Below are 27,232 nucleotides of genomic sequence, written 5' to 3'. Positions count from 1 at the left end.
AATATATCAGACACTCACTAATTTACAGTATTGCTTTTTTCCCTTTCTGACCCTCTTTCATGGAATGAAAGAAGAGATAAGACTTGAACTTCTTTCTGAGATGCTTTTAAATCTTTGGTGGTACAGTTGTAGCTGTTCTTTGGAGCATCATTTGTCTCGAAATTGTCATTAGGAAGGTATAATTGACAGGTCTTGAAAGTTGTTCTGTCATGTCCTTGCTTCTGGCACATTTCATGCACTTAGTTAACATACATATGTTTCAATTCATAGTAGTAGTGAGTCACCAACTAACAATATATCCAAAAGGACATTAGATGGAAATAGAATAACATAACAGAAAAATTAATTACTTTTATCCTTTCTAAGGTAAGATAATCTTAAATTAAGAATCTTCTTCCTTCCAGGTAAAATAATGATTCTACCTCTTTATCATTTGTGATTTCTAACCCACTGAAATTTGAAAAGCTAATACAGGCAGCAGCATCTTCTTATACTGGATACCTTTTGGTCTTAGGAAGCATCTGATATCATAGGTTACTTGTAATTATCTATCTTTTTTCCTCTGGAAATAAGCATTAAAAGCTGGAGCCATATATACTTGTTTAGAATAGTTATTTAGAAGCTAAGAAATAGTTCAGCAGAAAGTGCTTTAATATAGGTCATATGAATAGTTGATATGTAAAAGAAATACATAAGTCAGATTAGTCTTGGGCATTTCAGCAAAAATTGCTGAATTGCTGTCCTATTGGCTTGGACATCAAGGTTATGATTTCATACTATTCCCTTGGATAGCCATTAAATTGACAAGCTTTATCTGGTAATAGATAATTAGTACAGGACTAGGTGATTACTCATTTCACAAACTATGATTATGATTATCCATTTAGTCCAATTGAGAATCATTGTTCTGCATCTAGAATAAAACGCAAAATAAGTACATTCTTGTGGTCTTATATTCAGGTACTCCATTCTAGTTTTCTATATAATTTTGAATTCCTTTTTTCTATGTTAAAAATGGTCATTTAAGATCAGTAGTATGATGACATGATTGACAAGCAGATTGTTCAGGGTGAGATCCTATTGATCCAGAGTGTTTTATGCAAAGAAATAATAACATTATGTTCACAGTTTTAAAAATGGATTTCTAGACTTCAGTGATAGAAGTATATTCCCTCTGTTACCAGTATACTCTAACCTGACTTTGTTAAGTTGCTGCACTGTCTCATTCTACCTTTCTCAAAATTTCTTCTTGGCCCTGCATAAATTAAGACAGAACTTAAGATATGGAGTTGTCCCTTTGTAGGCTACATTGGAGTTGTGAACCGGAGCCAGAAGGATATTGATGGTAAAAAGGATATCAGAGCAGCATTGGCTGCTGAGCGCAAGTTCTTCCTTTCCCATCCTGCTTACAGACATATGGCTGATCGCATGGGAACTCCCCATTTGCAGAAGGTCTTGAACCAGGTAAGGTGTTCCTACAGCAGTCTTCATTTTTCTTGGCTCATTCTTATTTTTTACCTTCAGCTGAACATTACTACAAGTTTCTTTTATGCTTTCTAATGGTGTATATTATTGGAGAAGGTGTCTCTCTTATTTTAAACCTACATGTGAGTTTTTCTCTCTGTCTTAACATCCATAATTCAATTAGCTATGCTTCAGTTTAGAGCTAATTCAGATATTGCAAAGAAACAAGGGTATCTTGGTTTATAGTTAATTTAGATTTCTATACCAGGCATAAACAAACCTGCAGGAGTATTAATACTGGATAAATATGAATACATTTCTACTGAATGTGAGAAAACCTTGTTGAAGCCATAGATGTTCTATAGATGACATTACATAAAAGGATTCTGCTCTTTCTTAATTTACAATAATGAGAACAAAGTATGTTGGGGAGAGAATGGAATGTAAAGATTCTTGAGTACTATAATTACCTTCTAATTATTATCATTTCCCAATCAAGTAGGCTGTCTATCAGATCAGTACTCTTCTTTGAGAGCAAAATAGACTGGCAAGTACTTAAGCAAATAGTGCATGATTCAGCCTCACTGGCTTCAAAGGGAGGATGGCTTATTTTAGTAGTAAGAAACATTATGTAATAATATTAATATAAACTTATTGGTGCTTCATATATTCTCTTCAGCAATTGACAAATCATATCCGGGACACCCTGCCATCCTTGCGTAGCAAACTGCAGAGTCAGCTGCTGTCACTTGAAAAGGAGGTGGAGGAATATAAGAATTTTCGTCCTGATGATCCTACAAGGAAAACCAAAGCCTTATTACAGTAGGTCAACTCTATATTAAACTCTGGTTCTCATTTACAAAAAACTGAATAACAGAGTTGGAAGTGACCTTGGAGGTCTTCTAGTCCAACTCCTGCTCAAGCAGGAGAATCTATACTATTTCAGACAAATGGCTATTCAATCTCTTCTTAAAAACCTCCACTGATGGAGCACCCACAACTTCTGAAGGCAAGCCATTCCACCGATTGATTGTTCTAATTGTAAGGAAATTTCTCCTTATTTCTAGGTTGGATCTCTCCTTGATTAGTTTCGATCTGTTGCTTCTTGTCCTGTCCTCAGGTGCTCTGGAAAATAGCTTGATCCCCTTTTCTTTGTGGCAGCCCCTTAGATATTGGAAAACTATTAACATGTGATCCATAGTCCTTTTTTCTTAGACTAGATATACCCATTTCCTGCAACTGTTCTTCATATTTTAGCCTCCAGTCTCCTAATCATCTTTGTTGTTTTTCTCTGAACTCTTTCTAGAGTCTCAACATCATTTTTATATCATGGCAACCAAACTGGATGCAATATTCCAAGTGTGGATTTGCCAAGGCATTATAAAGTGGTATAACACTTCACATAATTCTCTCCCTCTGTTAATGCAGCCTAGGACTGTGTTGGCTTTTTTGGTGGTTGCAGCACACTGCTGGCTCATGTTTAAGTAGTTGTCCTCTAAGGCTCTTAGATCCCCTCTCACAGTTACTGCTATTGAGCCAGGAATTACCTAGTCTATACCTGTGCATTTGTTTTTGTTTTTCTTTTGTCTAAGTGTACAGTCTTATTTTTCCCACCATTCAATTTCATTTTGTTGGATAGGGCCCAGTGTACAAGATCCTTCTGGATCTTGAGCTATCTTCTGAGTGTCATCTCCCAAATTTGATGAATAGAATAGAATAGAGCTGGAAGGGACCTTGGAGGTCTTCTAGTCCACCCCCTTGCTCAAGCAGGAGAACCTATACCGTCTCAGACAGGTGAATGTCTAGTCTCTTCTTAAAAATCTCCAGTGATGGGCTTCTGGTTTGTAATCGCGGCGCTGGCGGCTATGTAGGACGTTTGCTGTCTCCGCCGTCCAGTTTTCTCCCGCCGGGGGACCCTGAAAAGGGTAGAAAGTCACCTGGAGGGGCGACAAGCATGAAGAGGACCCCCAAGTGATTGCGGAAGGGCGGCAGCCCTCCCGTTTGGTCCGGGGCAGCTCTTTGAACTGACGGGGAAAAATCAGCCATTAACATGGCCAATCATTAAGCTGCTACCAGCCGCGGCCAAAATTACCAACAAGCACTTCGAAAGCACCACGGAGGAATTGGCTGAGATCTTACCTTTCTTCGTACCCCAAGTACTTTCTTTTTAAAAGCTTCTTGAAATTTCTTCCCCCTGTGAGGAGAGAGGGAAGGGAACGTCTTCCTCCCACCCTCCAAAATGGCGGCGGCTGACTACCTAGGGAAAATAAAGCCTTGAAAAGAACAACTAAATAATTGGATTTGTATCTTCTTGATATTTGGGGACCCAAAAAGTTCCTACTTTCACGGGGACCTGCTACCTTATCTACTCGTAAAAAATATGAAAAAGAACTTAAACTGGATAAAAACCTAGCCCGGGTTCTGAAAAAGACTTTAAATCAGCGGTTCTCAACCTGTGAGTCGCGACCCTTTTGGGGGTCGCACGAGCCTTTCACGGGTCGCCTAAGACCATTGGAAAACACATATTTCCGATGGTCTTAGGCAGGGCTTGTCAACCGCCTTCTCTCCCTCTCCCCCTCCACTCCACCTCACTTGTTTGTGGAAAATATGCTGCTTGGCGGCAGTCTGCACGAACTCTACCAAATGTGCCCTGCAGGGGGCGCATGAAGAGCGCAGGCTCAGAACAAGGCCCCACCCTCCCCAGAGACTCATTGTGCAGCAACCGGATTGACTTCTTCTCGTGCATGCAGGTCAGTGAAGGGGAGGCCACCGCATCACCCAACTCCTGGGCCTGTCAGCTGGTGACCCCCAAACTTGCGCTTATCAGCCAGGAGGTCTGGCGACAGCCACCAGTCTCCTTTGGCACCCCGCCCGTCCTCGACTCCTCTGCCCATTCATGTCGAGCCCGCCGGGGCGACAGGGAGAGAGGGAAGGAAGGAGGAAAGGACTCCTCCTTCTCTCCTAAGCTTCAAAGCACAATTGGCTTCCCAAGGGCGCCACAATCCTCACGAAAGCGGGGGGGGGGGGGAGAGAAGCAAAGGAGGCAAGAAAGCTCTCAGCGGGCTCGAAGGAGCACCTGTCAGCGTTGGTGATGAGAAATTCCCCACAAACCCAGGGAAGGGGTGGAAAAAAGGATCCCCCTTTGGGAGGAAACCGCCACCTTCTTCTCCTTGGCTTTGCGCTCTTCTGTTCTTCGGCAGCCGGGCTGCCAAGCCTCTGCTGGCTGGAACTTCCTTTCCTTCCCTCCCTCTTGGTCTCTTCCTCCTTCCCTCCCTCTCCCATTGTCCCTTCCTTCCTTCCTTCCTTCCTTCCTTCCTTCCTTCCTTCCTTCCTTTCCTTCGCCTCCCTCTTTGTCCCTCCCCTTGTCCCTTCCTTCCTTCCTTCCTTTCCTTCGCCTCCCTCTTTGTCCCTCCTTCCCTCCCTCTTTCCCCTTGTCCCTTCTGTCCTTCCTTCCTTCTCTCTTGTCCAGATCGGGGCAAACCTCTACAGCTGATCCACGCTTTTGCAGAGCAGCCAAGAAGCAGGTCAGCTGTAGCAGCTCTTCTTGGCTCCTGCCCAGCAAACATGCTCAAGCTTTGCTAGAAAACATGCCGCTTGCTAATTTAGCAGAAGCGCAAATCAGCTGTAGCCTGGCGCTGATCCTGGGGCTTCTGCTAACTTAGCAAGCGGCATGTTTTCTGGCGAAGCTGAGCAAGTGAGCTGGGCGGAGCTCTCCTCTGCCTCTGGTAGCCTGTCCCCCTCCCCTTGTCCCTTCCTGGGCACGGAGGGGGGGAGGAAGGAAGGGACAATGAGAGAGGGAAGGAAGGAAAGAACAATGGAAGGGAGGGAAGGAAGGAAGGGACAAAGAGGGAAGGAAGAAAGGAAGGAAGGAAGGGACTAAGGGAGGGGAAGGAAAGGAAGGAAAGAAGGAAGGGACAATGGGAAAGAGGAAGGGAAGGAGGAAGAGACTAAAGGAGGGGAAGGAAAGGAAGGAAAGAAGGAAGGAAGGAAGGGACAATGGGAGAGAGGGAAGGAGGAAGAGACTAAGGAAGGAAAGGAAGGAAAGAAGGAAGGAAGGGAAAATGGGAGAGGGAGGGAAGGAGGAAGAGACTAAGAAGGAGGTGAAGGAAAGGAAGGAAAGAAGGAAGGGACAATGGGAAAGAGGGAGGGAAGGAGGAAGAGATTAAGGGAGGGGAAGGAAAGGAAGGAAAGAAGGAAGGAAGGGACAATGGGAGAGAGGGAGGGAAGGAGGAAGAGACTAAGGAAGGAAAAGAAAGAAAGAAGGAAGGAAGGGAAAATGGGAGAGAGGAAGGGAAGGAGGAAGAGACTAAGGTAGGTGAAGGAAAGGAAGAAAAGGAAGGAAGGGACAATGGGAGAGGTAGGGAAGGAGGAAGAGACTAAGAGGGAGGTGAAGGAAAGGAAGAAAAGAAGGAAGGAAGGGACAAGGGGAGAGAAGGGAGGGAAAGAAGGCAGGCACCCAACCCAAGTCCCTATACTTTCCCATTTTTTCCTCTTTTTTTGGTCAAGTTTTTGATACCCCTCGGCCAGCTGGATGGGGGGTTGGGGGTCACCACAACATGAGGAACTGTATTAAAGGGTCACAGCATTAGGAAGGTTGAGAACCACTGCTTTAAATGCTATCAGGGACATCTTGTGGCAAAGTTTGGTACAGCAAGTGAATATTCTTGACAAAGAGACCTGCTTATAGCCCAGATCTGTCCTTGGTATTATCTAAAAAAGATAAAAAGCTGAGAGAACAGCTGGGTGGTGAAATTGGTTTTTAGGAACTGTGGAAGTGAACACTTACTGGCTCTTGATTAATAAATAGCCTTCACTAAAAGACCATCTATAACTATGTCAGAAATGGAGGAGGACCAGCAACAAATTTCAGCTAATTATAAACTTATATTTGAAAAAATTCTTGAAGCTACTGAGATAATTAAATCTAGACTGAAAGACAAAGATCCCAGCTTAAACCTACAAAGTGAAACCCTGAACGCAACCAAAGAACTTACAATCCAAAAACAACAGAAGTGGAAGAAATTAATACCAAGACAGAGGACTTTAAAGATCAACAAGTACAATGTACTGAAAATTTAGATGAGACATGTCAAACACAAGGCCCGTGGGCCAAAAATGGCCCGCCATATGATTGGATGCGGCCCAGACAGGTATCCTGGAAATGACAAAGGTCTGGCCCCCACCGCCTTGGCGCCAGCCCGTAGAAGGCAAGCACACATGGGCTTATGGAGCCCAGCAACTGTTGCAACTCATTGGCCTCTCAACCGACCGCTCATTGGCCCAGCAGTCAGCCTACTCTGCCGCTTAGCAGCAGTAGCAGCAACAGGAGCTCCGCCACCCTCCGCCCTCCTCTAGCCCAGGAAAGTTGTGAGCCCAAAGGTGAAGTTGCCATCGCAGCCTGCTAGGCATATGGTAAGCTGCACTTGGCCCGTCCCACCTGCATCTGGGCTGGAGAGGCCAGGGCTCCAGGTAACCACGCTGCCATCTGAGGGAGAAACGGAGCTGAGCTGGGCTGGAGGAGGCGGGGCTCCAGGCAGCGTGTCAGCAACATCAGCCTTCTGGCCCCTTAACCCCTTGTTGTCAGCTAGGAAGGGAGGGGAGGATATGCAGGCAGGAGAGACTGAGGGATTCCTGTTCCTTTCGGTGCTCCAAGACTATCTCATTTTGGGGAAGCATCCCCACAAACTGAAAACTCAGCAAACATACAACAATTGAGCCCATCTCTCTCAATCTTTGTAACTTTAAGACAGCTGGACTTCAACTCCCAGAATTCCCCACTAGCAAAGATCTGGACTTTAAGTACAAAGAGGAAGTCCTTGCTCCAGTGCCACAAAGCCCAAAACCCTTCATTGGCATACCACACATGTTAAACAATTGGCACTCAATAACTGATGGGCATCCTTCCCCGTGAGCCCCATCCCCTTGCCCCTGGGTCCCAAAATCTCATTATGCTATGAGGCTTTGTGGAAAATGCATGGAAATCAATAGAGGGATGCTTTGGGTCTCCCCCAAAGGACAGACCAACAGACCCTGAGAAATCTAACCAGCATTGCTTGCGAAAGCTAAATTTTGGATGGATATTTCAGGGATTTTGAGCTCTATTTCTGGGCTTCATGGACACAGGAGAGTTGTTGGAAAAAGATGGAGCAAGTGGTTCCTTGTTTCCTATTTGGGAAAGCTGGATGTGTCTTGATTCCCCCCCCCTGCAATCAGAGACTGGAAGGCAGCCCTGAAAATATCAGAATCTGATCAGAAATGGAGGAAGCTTAACTAGAGAGACTGATTAGTCCTTGACGGTATAGGTTCTCCTGCTTGAGCAGGGGGCTGAAGACCTCCAAGGTCCCTTCCAGCTTCTATTCTATTCTATTCTATTCTATTCTATTCTATTCTATTCTATTCTATTCTATTCTATTCTATTCTATTCTATTCTATTCTTTTTGAGTTGAATATAATAATAGTTTGTTAACAGAGAATTTTGAAATTTTACTCTTGCCGTTTTTTGTTCTACCTACTACTTTTTCAATAATATAGTGGATAGATGACAGGTTAATAATTTGCAAACAGAATTAGAAGTTCAAAATTTCTTTGGTTCTGTTTTGTAAGGGGTAGGAAACTAAGAATGTAATATATCAGTATTCAACTTGGGGCGATAATATAAAAATATGTATTTCTGTTTTTTTAATGTACCTTGTTCATTTTCTTTAATTTTGGATTGTTCCTGTTGATTGTTTTTGGAGTTTTGTATTTTAACCTTTTTTTAATAAAAAATAAAAGGACAAAAAAAGGAGCAATAGGACTGTGAAGCACTACATTGCATACTTTCCTCTATATAGATTTAGTTCCACTAAGGACCATGATATCAATGCTGCTAACATTGGATGTTATTGCTTTGACAATAGATGGAAATGCAGTCATTTTTTCTCTTTTGCTTTTAGAGCTAGTTGATGCTGGGAGGGGGGATGTGGATAGGGGTCCAGTTAGTCATAACAATAATAACTCAGCCATGGGAATCTAAGGTTATTGAGCCCACAGTTGATAACGATTTGGCGGGTTGGAGAGCTGTGGAGAAAGCCCGCATTTCAAGCTAATTGGGGAATGTGATTTATGACCGTTAATTGGAGGAGGGAATTGTGCTTTGCTACTTTGTTCCCAGGGGAGGGGAATTCAGTTTTTGGCTTCAACTATGTAGTGCCAATACTTTATTTCTTGAATAAAAGGTTCTTTAAGGTAAACAATGCCTCGAGTTTCATCTGTCGGAACCATAACATTAAGCCAAAAACTACAATTTTTACCTAACTGTCTTTGGGTCCCGAGCCTCAGTCGCTATCCCTAGAGTTGAGGGATAAACCGACAAAGATTTGGGGAAGATTTCAGAATGGAGAAAGAGCGCCTGAAACCAGCACCCTGGCAGCGGCTGCTATTCCAGAGGAGGGAACGCAAGCCAGTGCGCCGGTGGAGAAGGAATTTTTCCAGGCTTCTCAGTTGGGGGCAAAGCACAAGCCGTGAGGACAGCTGATCTGGTTATCGGAGTGGACCTTCCACAGTAGAGACTCCAGAACCTTGAGATGGCCTTGCAACCATCAAGTGCTTCAAAGACGGACAAGGTTGAACTGCAAAGAGGGGATTCCCGCACATCACATTCCCGAGACCGATGGAGAACCACAAAATCGACTACCACTGAGGACTTGGGTGAGTGGAAGTACCTGTCCGCAGCCTGTAGTCAGTCAGTGGAGAAGTTGGTGGAAAGATTTGAGATCTTTCCACCAAGAGAGATGAAAAGTGGAGAACAATCTTCCCGTTCCCCATACACGAGTGATCATGATGATCGGCGAGGCAGCCACCACCTCCTGACAAGGGGAACCCCCCAGTCCCACCTGTGCAGATCAGGCAGCCTCCCCATCCTTGAAACCACCCCCCAGGACCTCCACCCCCGCGGGGAGAGACAGCTCCGGTCATCGCTCCTCCAAATGTCCAGATCGCCACCAAGATAAGAGCCCGAGCCGTCACTGGGACAGCCCAACCCCAGATCGAAGCACTTACCGACCGCCCAGCCCGTGACTCATACAGCAATGGGGGATGCTGCAGCCTCCACAGGTGGGAGGCCAGCAGCCTCTGGTGGTGCAGCAGGCGAGCTGGGGGGTAGTGGAGCTCCCGAATGTGCAACAACTGGTGGGAATCCAGCAACAACCTCCGGTGCCGCTGGGGGGGGGCTACAGCAACTAGGGATACCGCAACCCCCCACAGGTAAGCAGCAATGGGGATGGCAGTAGCCCCTGCCCATGCAGCAACCACTAGGAGGCCTACAGCAACTGGGGGTGCCGTTACAGCCACCGCTGAGACTGTTGGGAGTCGTACAGCAATTGGGGATGCCACAGCCACCGGCAATGCAGCAACAGCCATGGGGTGGCAACAGCCCCTGAGCTTGCAGGAACCATTCGGAGTCTTGTAGCAACTGGGAATGCGGCAGCCACCAGGGGGGGCAGCAACAGTTGGGGGTGCAGCATCCAAAGTGGGGAGGCCAGCAACAATTGATAGCGCCACCTCTTAGAGCAACCTTCGATGGGGACCCGGAGAAGCTGATCTTTTTCCTCAATCAGGTGCGCCCTCACTTGAACCGCTGTGCCTATTTCTATCTGAACCCAGCTGCTATGGTCGATGTGGTTGCATCCAGCTTGGAAGGAGAGGCGTCTGAGTGGCTGAACAACTTCTATAACAAGCAAGTATCCAAGTTGGAGGCCCCCGTTGCTTCCTCCTGTCAACACTGCTAACATTGGATATTCTTGCTTTGACAAAATATGCAGAGCTGTCTGGTATTTTTAGAGTTAACTTAGATAATGCTGGGAAGGGAGGAGAAAGAATGTTTGTGGGGAGTAATTAAGATAAGAAATACGCAGACTACAGAAACAGAAGGGAACCTTTGCTCTTCGGGCTGATTGGAGAACGTGATTTATGACTGCAAAATAGAGGAGGGGAATAGGCTGGAATGTTATGTGCTCAGGGGAGGGGAATTCAGATCTTGGCATACTCTATGCCGTGCCGACACTGTGTTTACATGAGTAAAGACTTTTTAGGATAAACAATGCCTGGAAGTTCTTTGAAGTGTTCCATTAGTCGGAACCATGACACCTCCTAGGACTGAGAGCAAGGATAGAGAGGTGGCCTGAGCAATCCCTGGTCCATCACTTCAAGGAGGGACTAGACGACCACTTCTCCCAGGTCTATATCTATCGAGCAGTCCCTGATCAGCTGCAAGAACGGCACCAGGCAGCAGTAAGACTAAACATTCAGCTTGCCCACTATAAGAAGCCACCCCCACCAGAAGCTGAGTCGAGGCCAGAGCAACCCAAACGGCAGCCGCCATCCCCGAAAACCTCCAACTGCTGTGGCTACTGAAAATCCCAGGCCATCCACAAGTGTTTCCGATGTGGACAACAGGGACATCGAGCAGTGAGTTGCCCGGTCCCTTACCTTCAGCAGCAGAGCAGATCAGGAGCATCAGTGAAAAAAAAATGAGCCCAATATCCAACAAAAGAGAAATCCAACTGGATCACGCAGGAACCCATTGCCCAAGTCACATCCCCCACACAGGAGAGTGCCGAGACACAAGCTGGACCTGCTGCCACTCTATCCTCCTACAACAGCGATGACGAAGGAGAGAACGACCCGATGGTGAGTCAACACGTTCCACCTTTCTCACTACCTTTATCCTAAAAACTCATAATCCCCAAGACGGAGGCACAGGTAAATTTAAAAGTACTAGTCGACTCTGGATGTTCCTGGTGCATTATTAGCTTGTCACTTGCCCTGAAAACTGGCATATGAGCAAGGCTGCCCTCCAAACTCATGAGGTTTGAGCAAGCCGATGGCACCCTAATGGGAGGAACTTTAGTCATGCAATTGACTGAACCCCTACGCTTAGAAAAAGATGAGCACTGGGAGTTCATTCATTTCATGGTGGCTCCAAAAATGATTGAGGCTCTGATCCTAGGACTAGCCTGGTTGGACAAATGGAAGCTGTTTATCTGGTGGGAGAAGGGTATGAGGACTATGAGGTTATCTATAGGACCCAAGCCCCCACCTTAACTCAACGGACATTACAGGAGACTTTAGCCCACCCAATGAGCTAGCGTACATGGCTGCCTTGTTTCAACCAGGCGAGCCACTCATCCCCACTGAATACTGGGACCTAGCGGAGGCATTTAGTGAGAAAGAATGCAACACCCTGCCTCCACACCGACCCAATGACTGCTCTATCGAACTGTTACTGGGAGCCAAATTCCCACGACCGAGAATGTATGCTATGTCTCCCCTTGAAATGGAGGAGATGCAACAATATATGGACAAAATCCTAGTGAGGAGATTTATCAAACGGGCCAAGTCTGCCGGTGTTGTTTAGAAAGAAAAAAGATGGGTTGCTTTGTCTCTGCGTGGATTATAAGGGTCTGAACGTGATGAGCGTGGAAAATAAATACCCCCTCCCCCGCCTGAAGTACTTACCCACCTGGAAAAGGGGAGTGTCTTAACTAGGTTGGACCTGAGAGAGACATATTACCGGGTGAGGATAAAGGAGGGAGATGAGTGGAAGACTGCTTTTAACTGTCCCACGAGAAACTATCAATTTAAAGTCATGCCATTTGGATTACAGGGAGCTCCAGTTGTCTTCATGCAGCTGATTAATCAGGTCCTACATGATCATTTATACAAAGGGGTTCTAGTGTATCTTGATGAAATCCTAATATACAGCACGAATATGACTGACCATGTAAAACTAGTGAGAGAAGTGTTAAAGAAACTGTTGAATGCCAAACTTTATGTCAAACTATCAAAGTGTGCATTCTACCAGACCCGATTAGATTATCTTGGCTACAGAATTTCCAGCGAGGGCATTGATGTGGACTTGACCAAAGTGAAAGCCGTAATTGAGTGATAGCCTCCAAAGACTCGCAAACAGCTCCAGAGCTTCCTAGGATTCACCAAATTCTACCGTCAATTCATCCCTTCCTTTTCTAAAATTGCCCTACCCCTTACAGAATTACTAAAAACAGGCAAAGGGGGAGGAAAGCTGCATCTGGGCCAGCCACTAGCATGAACTATGAGCTGTCAGACTGCTTTTGAGAACTTAAAAAGACTATTTGCTGTCGAACCGGTCTTAAAGCATCCCTACCCAGGGAAGCCCTTTGTAATTCAAGCCGATGCCAGTGACGTGGCCGTTGGAGCTGTACTACTGCAAAAGAACCAGAGTGGGACCCTACAACCCTGCGCCTACATCTCGAAAAAATTCACTTGAGTGCGAGAGGAAGTGGGCTGTGTAGGAAAAGGAGGCCTTCACAATCCGCTGGGCTCTATTAAACTGGAGATACTATGTAGAAGGGAGCAAGGTGCCTTTTGAAGTATGGACTGATCACAAAAACCTAGAAGCACTGAAAACTCCCCGCAAATTGTCCCTGAAACAAGTACGATGGGCGCAGTACTTTAACCCTTTTAAATTCACCTTAAAATACATACTAGGAGGAAAAAACTGCTTAGCTGATGCTCTATCCAGACTGCCCCAGTACAAAAGCCAGCATGAAGAGGTTAATGAGGCAATTATCTCCAATCCACAAACTGCTTCTCAACTCACGCCGCACAGAGACCCACCTTCAAGATCCCCTAACTCTGATGACCCTGGGGCAAAGAAAATAAAACAAGAGCTCCTTACCGACCAATGGTTCAAGGACAATCAAACCTCCCTAATATGCAGGGATGGTTTGGCTTACAAGGGGGGAAAGCTATACTTGCCAGAGACCCTCCGCATTAATGCTCTCCAACACGGCCATAACATAAAATAGGCTGGGCACTTTGGATATGTAAAAACTCTACACCTCATCCACCGGCAATTCTAGTGGCTTGGATTGAAACAGGATGTGGAAAACTATGTCCGGAATTGTGCTGTATGTGCCACCATGAAAAAAATTCCGGGGAACCCCCCCTGGGTTGTTGCAACCGGTGGCGGACCTTTCCCAACCATGGGAAGAAATTGCTATAGATTTTATAGTAGATCTACCTAAAAGTAATGGAAATACGGTCATCTGGATCTGTTTTCAAAGCAGGTTCACTTTATTGCCTGCAAAGGATTCCCGTCTGCCCAACGACTAACCAAGATGTTCCTGAAACACATCTGCAGACTGCATGGTGCATCAAATCGAATAAGCTCTGATGGGGGTGCAGTTTACCACTAAGTTTTGGAGAAGTTTTCTCAAACTAATTGGCTCATCTCAAGGACCATGATTGGCCTTTCACCCGTCTACCAATGCGGCAGCTGAATCGGCTAACTCAATGGTGGAGCAATATCTCCGATGCTGTGTGGATTACCAACAAAGAAACTGGACTGACCTCCTCCCTTTCGCAGAGGTGGCTTACAATAACTCTGTTCACAGCAGCACCGGCTTCATGCCTTTTAAAGTAGCCACAGGAAAAGAATTCAGCCCAATACCCGAATATCCCCAAGGACCCTCCGCTTCCCAGACTCTTGATCAATGGGTGAGGGGGTGGGAGGAGGTCTGGAAAGCGACAAAAACTGCTTTGAAAAAAGCTTCCGAGACATACAAAAAACAGGCATATAGGAAAAGGGCTCCTCAAAGGACATTTCAAGTTGGGAAAAAGGTTTATCTGTCGACTAAATATTTACGGCTTAAGTTACCTAGTAAGAAGTTAGGACCAAAGTACTTAGGACCCTTCCCCATTGTAAAGATCATTAACCCAGTCACGGTAGAATTAAAACTTCCTGTGGTCTTAGGGAAAGTGCACCCTGTTTTCCATTGTAGCCTGTTGAAACCTTTTCGAGATTTCACCTTAAGACTCCCCCCTAAGAAGGCACCTGGACCCCTCATAGTGACTGGACAGACTCACTATGAAGTAAAGCGTATTCTTGATTCAAGGTTTTTTAAAGGGAAATTGCAGTATTTAGTGCAATGGAAGGGATATCCGTTGTCTGAGGCCACCTGGGTAAAATCTAGTGATGTAAAAGCTGACAGACTCATTAATAGAATCTATAAGAAACACCCTAACAAACCAAGAGGCAACCCCTAACCTGTGCTTTTGTTTGCATTACAGGATTTGTCCTTCTTGTAAGGGGGAGGGGATGTCAACACTGCTAACATTGGATGTTATTGCTTTGACAACAGATGGAAATGCAGTCATTTTTCTCTTTTGCTTTTAGAGCTGGTTGATGCTGGGAGGGGGGGGATGTGGATGAGAGTTCAGTTAGTTATAACAATAATAACTCAGCTGTGGGAATCCAAGGTTACTGAGCCCAGAGTTAATTTGGCAGGCTGGAGAGCTGTGGAGAAAGCCCGCGTTTCAAGCTAATTGGGGAATATAATTTATGACCATTAATTGGAGGAGGGAATTGCGCTTTGCTACTTTGTGCCTAGGGGAGGGGAATTTAGTTTTTGGCTTCAACTATATAGTGCCGATACTTTATTTCTTGAATAAAAGATTCTTTAAGGTAAACAATGCCTCGACGTTCTTTTGAAGAGTTTCATCTGTCTGAACCATGACACATATGTTGAGTGCAGTTGGTCAGCCAGTTTCAAATCCATCTGGTAGTGATACTGTCTAACCCAGATTTTTCTATCTTGCCAAGTAGTAGATTGTGGTCTACTTTATCAAATGCCTTATTGAAGTCCAAGTAAATTATGTATAACACATTTCTCTGGTCCACTAATTTAGTCATTTTGTCAAAAATGCAATAAGATTTGTTTGGTATGATCTATTTTTGACAAGCCCTTGTTAGCTTTTGTTATAATTTTTCTTGCCTCTAAATGTTTGCAGATTGGTTGCTTGATTATCTTTTCCAGGATCCTCCCAGGTATAGATGTCAGGCAGATAGGTGTGTAGTTTCCTGGATCCATTTTTTTCCTTTTTTGAAGATGGGGAACCATGTCAACTCTTTTCCAGTTTTCGGGTAGATCTCTGGTGCTTCAGGATCTTTGAAAGATATGGTTCATTGGTTCTGAGATCACATTTACTTGCTCCTTCAAAACCCTGGGATGTAATCCATCTGGACCTGATGATTTGAACTCATCTAGAATGGATAGGTGTTCTCTTACAATGTTCTTACTTATTTTGATTTGATTTGAATCTTGTGTCTTATGGTACTATTTTTGATAGACTGTTTTTTCCTTTTGTGTAAAGACAGATGTAAAGAATGAGTTAAGCAGTCCTGTTTTCTCCTTGCTGCCTGTCACTTCCTTGCCATCTTCTCCTATTAGTGGACTGACACATTTCCTTGATTTTTTTTCTTGTTTTTTACATGTTGAAAGAACCTTTTTTGTTATTTTTGACATTTGTTGCAAACCTTCATTTTCAGCCTTTTCTGACTTCATCTTTGCAGGTTCAGGCTATACAATATGTTGATATTCTGCTTTAGGAATGTTCCCCACTTTCCATTTTTTATATTTGCCCTTTTTGTTTTTCTGTTTATCAGAGATGTCTGTGGAGTTTCTCAGTCATCCAGGTCATGGTTGGCCCAGAGGTGCTTTTTCAGGAGGCAACTGGACTTTCTTGTTTTTCTTTGAAGACATTTCGCTTCTCATCCAAGAAGCTTCTTCAGCTCTAACTAGATAGTGGGGAATGAAAGGATTTATGTTCCTTGCAGACAGCTGGTCATTTGCATTCATTTAGAGCAGTGAAGGCGAACCTTTTAGAGACCGAGTACCCAAAAACTGGTCCCGCCCCTGATCCACCCCCCTGCCCCACCCCCATTCTGCCCCCCCATACCCTGCCCCGCCTGCCCACAGGACCACTCACTTCCTCCAGGGCCCACCGCAGATCGCCCAGGCAGCCCAGCAGTGCTATGGCAGCCACACCCTCTGCCCACGCCCTGCAGCATCAACTGCATGATGAGGTGTGAGGGCAGAGTCTTGTCTACGCTGCCTGGCTGCCATGTCCTTGGCTGCGCTGCTTTGTGTGGGCCACGCTTGAGGGCGACTCTCCTTCAGGGGGGCTGCTGGAGAGGAGGGGGTCACGGGGGGAGGCAAGGCTAAGGCAATGGCACGTGTGCCCACAGAGAGGGCTCCGAGCCACCTCTGGCACCTGTGCCATAGGTTCGCCACCACTGATTTAGAGAGTTGTTGAAGGCATTTGGAGGTTTATGTCAATGCTGCTAACATCAGATGTTCTTGCTTGACAATATATAAAGATGCAGACATTTACTATTTAACCTGTGTATTACTTTTAGAGTTAAAAGAGATGGTGTTGGAGGGGAGGGGGAAGAATGTTCTGGGGACTAGTTAGCCATAACAATATCTCAGTAGAGTATTCTTCAAGGTTAGTTGTAGCAAGAGGAGATAACGGGAGGGAAAGTTCACACTTCAAACTAATTGGAGAATGTGATTAAGGACTGTTAAATGAAGGAGTGAGTTATGTTTTGATATTGTGTGTTTGGGGGAGGACAATTCAGATTTTGGCTTCTCTATGTACATGCCGAAGCTATGTTGCAAATTAAAGATTCTTGAAGGTAAACAATGTCTCAAAGTTCTTTGAGGAGCTTCTTCTTTCAGAACCGTGACAGTTTACATGTGTCCTTAGGGCAGTGGTTCTCAACCTTTTTAATGCCGCAACCCCCAACTGGTCGTAAGTTGAGGACTAAACCGGTCGTAAGTCGAGGACTACCCAACCGGTCGTAAGTCGAGGACTTTCCCTGCCCGGGAGCGCCGCGCATGCGTGGTGCCGCCCTCTGCGCCAGCCGAGGCGTAGCTGGCAAGCTGCAGAGACGGAGCAGGCCGACCACCGGCTGGGCCACCAGCTAGCCCAGCCCAAGGGAGGTAAGGCACCCGCTGGAAAAGGGGAAAAAATGGCGGACAGCCTTCCTTGGTGACCCCTGTGAAATGGTCGATAGACCCCAAATGGGGTTGCGACCCATAGGTTGAGAACCGCTGTCTTAGAGTCACCTGAGTAGTGCAAATGTGTGAGGAGCCTTCTTGACTGCAGGATGTTTTCTGCCCTGTGTCCCTTCACTGTTGAAGACAGGCGCAGGCTATTGGGGATGAGTCTGTATAGTCTTCATCTCAAACTGAAGCGCAAATGATTCACTTTTGATATGGGAGTATGAATGGATTTTCAGAAAACATTGCAGTCTAAGGAACCATTTGCACTGAAGAAGCTTTTGATGAAAAGCGAAACGTCTTCAAAGAAAAACAAGAAAGTCCAGTTGCCTCCTGAAAAAGCACCTTTGGGACATATTTATCAGAGAGTTGTTTCTGCAGCCATGCTGGTTTCTTTTGGGATCTCTTATTTTTCTTCTTCATGCTTGTGTGCTAGACTGGGCTTTTATAATCATACTTTTCAGAGTTGTCTAAGCTTCCCAAGCACTCTCTAAGTTTGCTGAAATTAGCTCTCTTAAAATCCAAGACTAGTTTGACTTTGTTCTATTGTTTGAGCTTGCACTGTATTGAATTCCAATATTGCAAGATCACCCTCCCTAAGATTCCTGTAACTTTAATCCCTTCTATCATTTCATTTCTGTTATCTGTTGGGTTCATTAGGAACCTGTTTGATCTACTAGGTGCTGAGTTTGTCTCTCACTTTATGTCAGGGAAGTTGAAGTCCCCCGTTATTATTGTTGTGTGCATACTGCACACTGTAGCTAAGTGATTAGCAAATAGTTTCATCTATTTCCTCTATTTGGTTGGTGTGGTCTATAATATACACCTATGGCAACGTCATTCCTTTTTCCTTTTACATTAACCCAAATGCATTCATGAAGGTTTTGTCATTGATCTTTTGTGTTTCTATAGAGGTGCATATATTTCTTATATATAGTGGATTTCTACCTCCTCTTTTATTAGGTCTGCTCCTTTTGAATAGTTTAAATTCTTCTAGCTGTACATTCCAGTCATGGGTTTCATTCCACCAAGTTTTGGTAATGGCAATGATGTCTTGCCTGTCTTTATGTACTAGGATTTGAAGTTCATCCTATTTATTCCTCATATTTTGACCATTAGTGTATAGGCCTCTAAATCCTGAGATGGGCAGCAAACAAATTTAATAAATAAAATTATAAGATGCTGCAGATTCTTGAATGCTTCTAAAACTGTAAATTCTCTGAACTGAACCTAGAATAGTAGAAGTCCTTAAGTTTTCTGACTGCTTAGAGATAAAATAGCTGGTATTAATTCCAAGTTGATTTTCTTTTAGTTAAGCTTCTCTGGGAGCTTTTTTTGGGATGAAATAAGAAACTCTTTGTTAGAATAGAATTTATAAGAAACATTCTATCTTACTGCATGGTATCTGAACTCTCTCGGGTTAAACTATATCTGTTTCATTACAAAAAAAGGGTATGTGTGTACACGTGTGTGATTGTATTTTTATTGGTTAATGAGCAAAATAAAGTTCTATTAGTTTTCATTAAGTATCATAGAAAGTTGATAGTGACTTAAAAAATTAGAGTTTCATGTTAAAATTAAGATAAATTTGCCAATAGCTGGCAAATAATCTTTCTGACAATAATTTACGTTTCCATAGAAAGGTGCCAACAGAAGTTGATTCAATACCTAAAGGCATCTCTGAACATTCTTAATTGCATGGGGAGAATTCCATGATTTACCAAATCCTAAAAAAATGGTCATTACCTCATTTATCTTTCTGCAGAATGGTCCAACAGTTTGCAGTTGATTTTGAAAAGAGAATTGAGGGGTCAGGAGACCAAGTGGATACATTAGAACTCTCAGGTGGAGCCCGAATAAATCGCATTTTTCATGAGAGATTCCCCTTTGAATTAGTTAAGGTAAAGTGCTAAAAACTTTTCTTCTTAGAAATATATATATATCTGATTTTCAAATATGTTGTTCACCAAGATTGAATCTATGGATTTCATGCTGTACGGTTTCAGCAAACTTGATAACAACTCCATTTCAATGTTTTTCTGTGCATAAAAAGAATAAATTTTTATTTTCCTTGAAAATGTTTTGGAAACATCCTGGCAGTAAAAATGTAAACAGAATATGTATGTTTGTCTTTCTGTTAAAGTCTGAGTATTATGCAGAAGCATTTGTCTATACATGAGTATATATTCATAGAAATACCTTATGTGTTAGGAAATTCAGATCCGTTTAGCCAGTCTGTTATATGTTATATAAATTCTGATCCATTTAGCCAGTCTGTATATCTTTTACAGAGAGTTCTTTTTATAATGTTTTAAAGGGGTAGTATAAAAGGGAATTCTTAGATATGTCTAATTTTGGCTGATTAATTAAGAATTTTCAATTTTCACATGTCTATATTACTAGAATCTGAAGTCCAGTTTACAACAATTTACAGCAATAAAAATATAGAAATACAAGTTAAAAAAACTACAGAAGATTAAAATAAAAAACAGCTATCCTCTACAACCTTCCCCACAAAGGGGAGATTGGAGACTGGACGGAAGTTATTTAAATCAGCCGGATCCAGGGTAGGCTTCTTGAGCAGGGGCCTCACAACCGCCTCCTTCAGGGATTGTGGAAAAGACCCCTCCCTCAACGAAGCGTTGATCAACACCTGGAGCCAGCTTCGTGTCACCTCCTTGGCAGGCGAGACCAACCAGGAAGGACACGGGTCCAATAAACAAGTGGAGCAAAGGCTCATTTATGCTAGTCAGGTGATTCCAAAGGGCAAGGCACTCTATTAACTAGTTATAGTTAATAACTATATAGCTGAGGGTGATACTATGAAGCGCTAAATAGGCCAGGATGATGTTCCCCTGGATAACATATGGATTACAAGTAGTTTTTTAGACTGTCTCACTCAGCTTATAATTTCACTGTTTACCTTTTGTTTAATCCTCTCACTATGGAAAAGTGAACGTTTGCTGAACATTTTTCATCACTCTCCTTGGAAATATTAAGGACATAAGAAATGTTATGAGTTAAAGCAAATATATGTGTCCCAGGATAATGTTGCAGAATCCAGTCTGGGTCTGTCACCAGAACCAGAAGTTTTGTCTTCCGAGTTTTTGGACTCATGCTGGAGTCCATCCTCAGGGAACTTCTCTGTGTGCTCTGGGCTGTTCTATGTATGGTATCTACATCTAAAAAGCTACACACAATGGCTACCACATAAACATCACACACAGAACAGCCCAGAGCACACAGAGAAGTTGCCTGAGGAAGGATTCCAGCATGAGTTTAAAAGCTCAGAAAACAAAACCTCTGGTCCTGCTAACCGACCCAGATTGGATCCTGCAATAAAAAACGTTATATAAATGTTTGTATAAATACATATGCCAGATATATATTCACTGTAGTAACTCAAGGAAGTTGAGAAAAATATTGTAGACTTTTGTATAAAATTACATTTTCTAAGGCAAAGCTTACTTTCTCAATTATTGAAAAGCCTGAGATCTACCCATGTCAGGAAAAAAGTGTTTAGATTAAAAAAACATGGGAAACCATATTCATATCTCTAACATTTTGCTATCTTTATGGAGAAAGCCATTTTCTATATCAGAAAATGAATTTAGAAAACAAACTGCCTTAGTGATCCTGAAAGGTAGTCTTGCAATATCTAGCAATACACTGTTGAAACATGTTGAAATTATCTGGGAGGAAAGAGTAAATACGTGGAAGATACCTTTTTATAGTAGAGAGTTCTATATATATATATTTATTTCAAGTGTAATTTAAAATTTAAAAATATATTATTAAGAATCTTCCTGTATCATATTTTATTAAATCAAATGCATGGTCATCACTTGTTATTGTTGTTCAGTCGGTAAGTCATGTCTGACTCTTCACAACACCATGGACCACAGCATGCCAGCCCCTCCCCCCCCATCCTCCATTGCCTCCTGGAATCTGCCCAAACTTACGTTTATTGTGTCAATGACACTATTTAAACATCTCATTCTCTGCTCTCCCCTTCTCCTTTTGCCTTCAATCTTTCCCAACATCAGAGTCTTTTCCAATGAATCCTCTCTTCTCATTAGGTGGCTAAAGTATTTTAGCTTCAGAATCTGTCCTTCCAAAGAACAGTTGATTTCCTTTAGGATTGACTGATTTGATCTTGAAGTTCAAGGAACTCTCAAGAATCTTTTGCAGCACCACGATTCAAAAGCATCTGTTATTTGGCTTTCAGCCTTCCTTATGGATATATGTTTCTACTGGGAAAACCATACCTTTGGCTATATGGATCTTTGTCTGCAAGGTGATGTCTCTGTTTTTTAATATGCTGTCTAGGTTTGCCATAGCTTTCCTTCCAAGGAGAAGCATCTTTTAAATTTCATGGCTGCAGTTGCTGTCTGCAGTGATCTTAGAGCCCAAGAAAATAAAATCTGTTACTGCTTCCATTTCTTTCCTTTCTATTTGCCAGGAAGTGATGGGACCAGATGCCATGATCTTAGTTTTTTAATGCTGAGTTTCAAGCCAACTTTTGTACTCTCCTCTTTCACCCTCATCAAGAGGCTCCTTAGTTCATCACTTTTTGCCATTAGAGTGGTATCATCTGCATATTTGAGGTTGTTGATATTTCTCCCAGCAATCTTACTTCCTGCTTGTGATTCATCTGGACCAGCATTTCACATGATGTAGTCTTTACTTTTAAAAAAGCCGGGTAACAGTATACAGCCTTGTCAACTATCTCAACTTGGTCAGTTAGGAAAGAAAGAATCCTGCCCCATGATTAGTCAAAAGTATACTTTATTAAAGCCAAAACAGTTACAAAAGAGGCAAAGCTGGATCTGAGATTTTCGTGCATAAAAGATACAATAGCTTTCCCTCGTTCCCAGCCAGCCCCCTGGTTATCAGTCAATGTCCAATCAGGTATTAACTAATTGTTTGGAAAATGGTCTCTGTCTTCACATGCTCATCAGCTCTGTATCCTTTTGGTGTGACCTTGAGATGGCTGGTGCCTCTCATGGGACAGTACTGCTTGGTTTTGATTCCTCTTGAGTTTCCTCCCTGCGTTCCTACCCCCATTGCTTCCTCCCTCCATAAACTGATGACCTGACTCAGCTAAACCTCCCAAGAAATCAGAACTTTTGAAACATGCACCATTTCAACAGGAACTTTTATTGCGGATGCTGACTACAGGAAAGTAAGACAGGATCTGATGGTTTCTCACGCAAAACCATGCATTCAAAGTAGGACTCCAAACCCCATCCCAACTGTCCATCCGGTTGGTTCAAAAAGAGCCAATCCAAAGGTGTCAAATTGTTGTGGGAACAAACTGATAAGGCACTGCTCTCAAGGTTGTCAGGTCTATCCGCAGCTTCTTCCCTCCGCCCAGAGATAAGGCAGATGGCCGGAGGCACATTCCTTTCTCATCCCAAGAAAGGGATGGGATACTTCAAACAGGAAAGAACAAAGCAAAGGAAATACACTGCAGAATACCTATAAGCCTCCCCCCAATAGAATGGCAGAACCCGAAAAAGGGAAAGAGGGGGGGAAAGGGTTCTGACATGCCACCCCTCCTTAAAAAAAAAGAGAGATCCACCTGGAGAAAGGCAAAATAATAACAGGGAGATAAAATAAATAGAGCAGTTAGTCAGGTTTGTCAGGGTAACAAGCATGGAATCCTTTCAGCAACCTAGGGGTCTCACATGTTTTTATGGACCCATTCATTTTGGGAGGCTGGGAGGTCTTTCCAGGCCACTAATATTGGGTTGATCCATGGTGCTTCTTGGAGTCTAAAATTTCTTTAATTTCAAAATGTTGCTCTCCTTCCACCATAATAGGTTGTGGTGGTGGAGGTGCAGCAAGTCTTAAGGTGAATTTAATTCAAATTTTAGCAGGCTACAGTGAAACACTGGATGAACCTGTCTCAATGTTTTTGGGAACTCCAATTCTACTGTGACTGGGTTAATGATGCGTTTGATGGGGAAGGATCCCACAAATTTTGGCCCTAACTTCTGAGAGGGTTGTAAGGGTTTTAGGAATCTTGTGGAAAAGTATAGCCTGTCCCCCACTTTGAAAGGCTTTGGCTCCACCCATTTTTTGTCTGCCTGTACTTTATAAGCTTTTCTAGCCTCATCTAACAGTTTTCTAACCACTGACCATGTATTTTGAAGTTGGATGATCCACTCCTTCAGGGATGGGATGGTTGGTTCGTTGGCTGGCAATTTAGGCATCGGTTTGAAGCTCTGTCCTGTAGCCACCTGGAATGGGGTGTAGCTGGTACTAGAGTGCACTGCATTGTTGTAGGCCACCTCAGCAAAAGTTAATAGGTCAGTCCAATTGTCTTGTTGTAATTTATAAAGCATCTTAGGTATGTACTGAGTTCATTTGTTCTGTTCCCCCATTTATTTGTGGATGATGACTAGATGACAAGCCCTGGTCGGTACCTAGCAGACCCAGAAAAGCTTTCCAGAACTCCCAGGTGAATTGGACCCCCCATCTGATATTATGCATTGGGGGGCTCCATGCAGCTGGTATATGTGCTGCACAAGTAGTTTGGCTAAAGCTTTAGCAGTGGGGATCTTTTGGCATGGTATAAAGTGGACCTGCTTGGAGAATAGATCTGTCACTACCCAAATGACAGTATTTCCAGTGGTCTACCGTAGTTCTATGATAAAATCCATTGAAATCTCTCTCCAGGGTGCTGAAGGGCTTGCTACCGCCTGCAAAAGGCGAGGCATTTTTCCTTGCCTCCGCTTTGCTGAAGCACAAACGGGGTAGCTAGCTACATAGCTTTCTCTGTCTTTTTTAAGGATGGCCACCAGAATTGTCTCTACTAAGTGGAGGGTTTTCACAAAACCAACATGTCCAACTTAACTTCGAGTTATGGCAAAGTTGCATGAATTTCAGTCTTTGGGTTGTAGGTATATGCAATTTCCCCCCTACCCACTGCAGTCCATTATTCATTGAGCAGAGATTTTTGTGATCACGAAACCATTCATCCTTTTCTAGTGCTTGTCTAAACTCTGCACCTGCTGTGCTGTCCAAAGATCCCAGATTCTTTGCTTGTGCTCTCGTAATGAGAGCAACTAATTGTTTTGTTGGTAACAGTGGCTTAATAACCTCGGTTTTTGCCCTGTTGTATTGTGGCATTCTTGATAGAGCATCCGCTAGGAAGTTTTCCTCCCAGGCAAATACCAGATGGTAAAGTTGAAGCGGTTGAAGTGTTGGGACCACCAAGCTTGTCTGGGGTATAGCTTCCTTGGGGTCTTTTTTTTAAAACAAGTTTTATTGGTTTTTTCATTTTACAGACAAGTGCTTAAGAAACAACGTGGTGGCAGGGCAATCAATTATCCACACAACAAAGTCATACTCATAAAGTTCAGATTAAATCATTAAAAAACCCCTCTCTTTTCCCTCTAATAACATGTTATATTCAAATTAATATATTTCAATACAACTAGATCAATCATATCAATCCTCAATAACCTTTCATCTAGATCCAGATCCTGTACGAAGCTTACTATTTCAATTACTATATTCCATATTTCTAATCTAAGTACATAGTTAACACTTCGGGAGTCTCCCCATTACCTTTTTCCTTAACATATTCAATAAACATTTATTAATATCATTTCTTCTTTTTCCCTATTCTTCCATTACAAAGTGACTATCAGTTCTAATACATATCAAAAAATATATTAGTTCATATCAGAAAAGAAAAAGAACAAAGAAGAAAAAACAAAAACAAAACAGAAAAAACTGAAAAAATACCTTTCTATTATACTTTATAATCTAACAATCAATCCCTCAATATCTATATCACATTTCTTTAACCTCAAAGTTACTATATCCAAAACGTATTAATACATAGACAAACACCTTATTATTAAGTTCAGACCTTTAATTAATTTTTATTCAATCTAACATCTTATTTAACTGTCTTGAGCCATAAATCAATCCATATCTAGTAAGCCTTTTAAACTCATTACATAAAACCTTAAATCACATTCTTAAATCTTATTCTAGATTTCTTTTTATGCCAAACAGGTTTCCATAAAATGCCACTATATCAATAAACAAGTCATTTTTTATGTCTTGTAGTATCCTCTGAATCAAACAGAGACGTCTTCTTTTCTGTTTTAGAGACCTAGCTCCTTTGTAAATAATCCCTTGTTGTTTGGAAAAGTCAAATCTCCATGTTTGAAACTGTTGAATGGCCGGCTCAATTACGTTCAACTTTGTAACTAATAGTTGTTTATCCAAGCTACCATAGTTCTCAGTTTGTTGGGCTTGTCTGTCCATTTCTGTTAGTTTTAGGGTTGTAAATGGTTTAATTACAGTCCTTTTTAATTCCTCGGAGATCTCATCAGCCTGCATATGAAGTAAAATGGAATCTTCTTTACCTTTAGTTAATCCCACTTCTGTTGTTTCTTGGTCCATAGAGTGCTCAGACAAAGACTGGGAGTCAGTTTGTAAGTTCAAAGCAGAATTTCTGTTTTTTATTTCCATTGTGAATTCTTTTATTTGCAAATGTATTTCATCAGTAGCTTCATATTATCGTCAAGTTGAACCAAGGGTTGCTCCATTTCAAAGATAATTAAAAACAGTCTGTATCATTTAGTAGAGGCTGTGTTCAGAGAACATTTAATCAGTGTCCACCCGCACCAGTACAGCTGTTAATTTTCTTTGTATTTTCCCTTTTATGGTAATCTGAAAATCAAGGTCAATCCAATCCTCAAAAGAGAAAGTTGCAATTTTATCTTTTTCCACAAGGTGTCCTCGGTACAATGTAAAATCTTCTCCCAGAGACCAGGAATCTCATAAACAAGATCAGGAAACACAGAAAAAAGAGGAATTCAAGTCCAATAGCAGATTCAATATTCACAAAATTTTCCAAGACACCAAAGTGAAAAAAAAATCACTTTAAATTAATTCAGTCCATTTAAGCTTCTTTTTCCCACATTCACAAACGCCGCCTTCTTAGAATAGGGAAATCATTTCAAAAGTGCTCTTTATAGGCACAAAAGAAAAAGGAAACCCAAAAGAGGGAGAAAAAAAAGTCTCACCCGGCTCAGCCATGGTGGTTCCTGTGCTTAGATGTTCTTCTGACTTCTGGTTGCAGCGGCTAGGTGAACGGCCATTTTACTGGCCGTTCTTTCCACCGTCGGCCCAAAGGAGCTATCTCGGTCCTTGGAAGAAGCTGCCGCTCTCCCAAGGACGACGAGGACCTCCTCACCGGTAGCTGTCCCTCCAAGGCAGCTTTGCGACCCGATTAAGGGTCTACCGACAGCGGAGAATCAGTTGGCGAGGAGAGCCGTCTCCTCGCACAGCTGCGAGCGCCGCAATCTGGAACCGGAAGTCAGCTTCCTTGAGGTAAGTCCGTACTTGAAAGTGGATTTTATTCCCTTCCAGGAAGTTCCTCCAAGTGAGGAGGGCTCAAGCACACAACATATGCTGCCTTCTCCCAAACTGCCCACCTTTGCTCGGTCTTTGTGAGCTTTTTTGAGATGTAAGCACAAGGCTGCAAATGGCCCTCCTGGTTTTCCAAAGTAATACTGCTCCCACCTCAATGTCACTGAATAACATCAGTGATACATCAACCTGAATAACAAATGGTTTCTCCAGGTCTGGTGTTTAAGTACTGGCTTGACACAGAAAAGCCTTTTTAACTTTTCAAAAGCCGCCTGACATTCCATAGTCCATTTCAAGGTCTGGCTGGGCTTTGGCTTGTCCTCCCCCTTCATTTTTAACAAATTGGTAATGGGGAGTATGATTTGCACAAACGAGGGGATGAATTGCCAGTAGAAGTTAGTGAAACCCAGGAAACTTTGCAGTTACCTCCTGGTTTGTGGCAGTGGCCATTCCAGCACAGCCCGCACTTTCTCTGGATCTATCTCCATCCCCTTGTGGGAAAT

The 27,232-nt window shown here is 43.0% G+C and overlaps 1 protein-coding gene across 17 annotated transcripts in view; it reads left to right on the top strand.

Annotated features, from left to right (window-relative positions):
- Positions 1–27,232, top strand: part of DNM2 (dynamin 2) — a 190,766-nt gene that overhangs the window by 57,439 nt on the left and 106,095 nt on the right. For all 17 annotated transcript variants that reach the window (XM_039368678.1, XM_039368693.1, XM_039368692.1 and 14 more), the window contains exons 6-8: positions 1,304–1,464; positions 2,144–2,286; positions 19,096–19,231. In XM_039368678.1, the coding sequence (XP_039224612.1) occupies positions 1,304–1,464; positions 2,144–2,286; positions 19,096–19,231 (440 nt within the window). The remainder of the gene's footprint in view (positions 1–1,303; positions 1,465–2,143; positions 2,287–19,095; positions 19,232–27,232) is intronic.

This window comes from Crotalus tigris, unplaced genomic scaffold (assembly GCF_016545835.1).
Source record: "Crotalus tigris isolate CLP2741 ecotype Arizona unplaced genomic scaffold, ASM1654583v1 scf7180000020899.430614, whole genome shotgun sequence".
Lineage (NCBI taxonomy): Eukaryota > Metazoa > Chordata > Lepidosauria > Squamata > Viperidae > Crotalus > Crotalus tigris.
The sequence above is the reverse complement of the archived record's forward strand: the minus strand, read 5'-3'. Positions and strand labels throughout refer to the sequence as shown.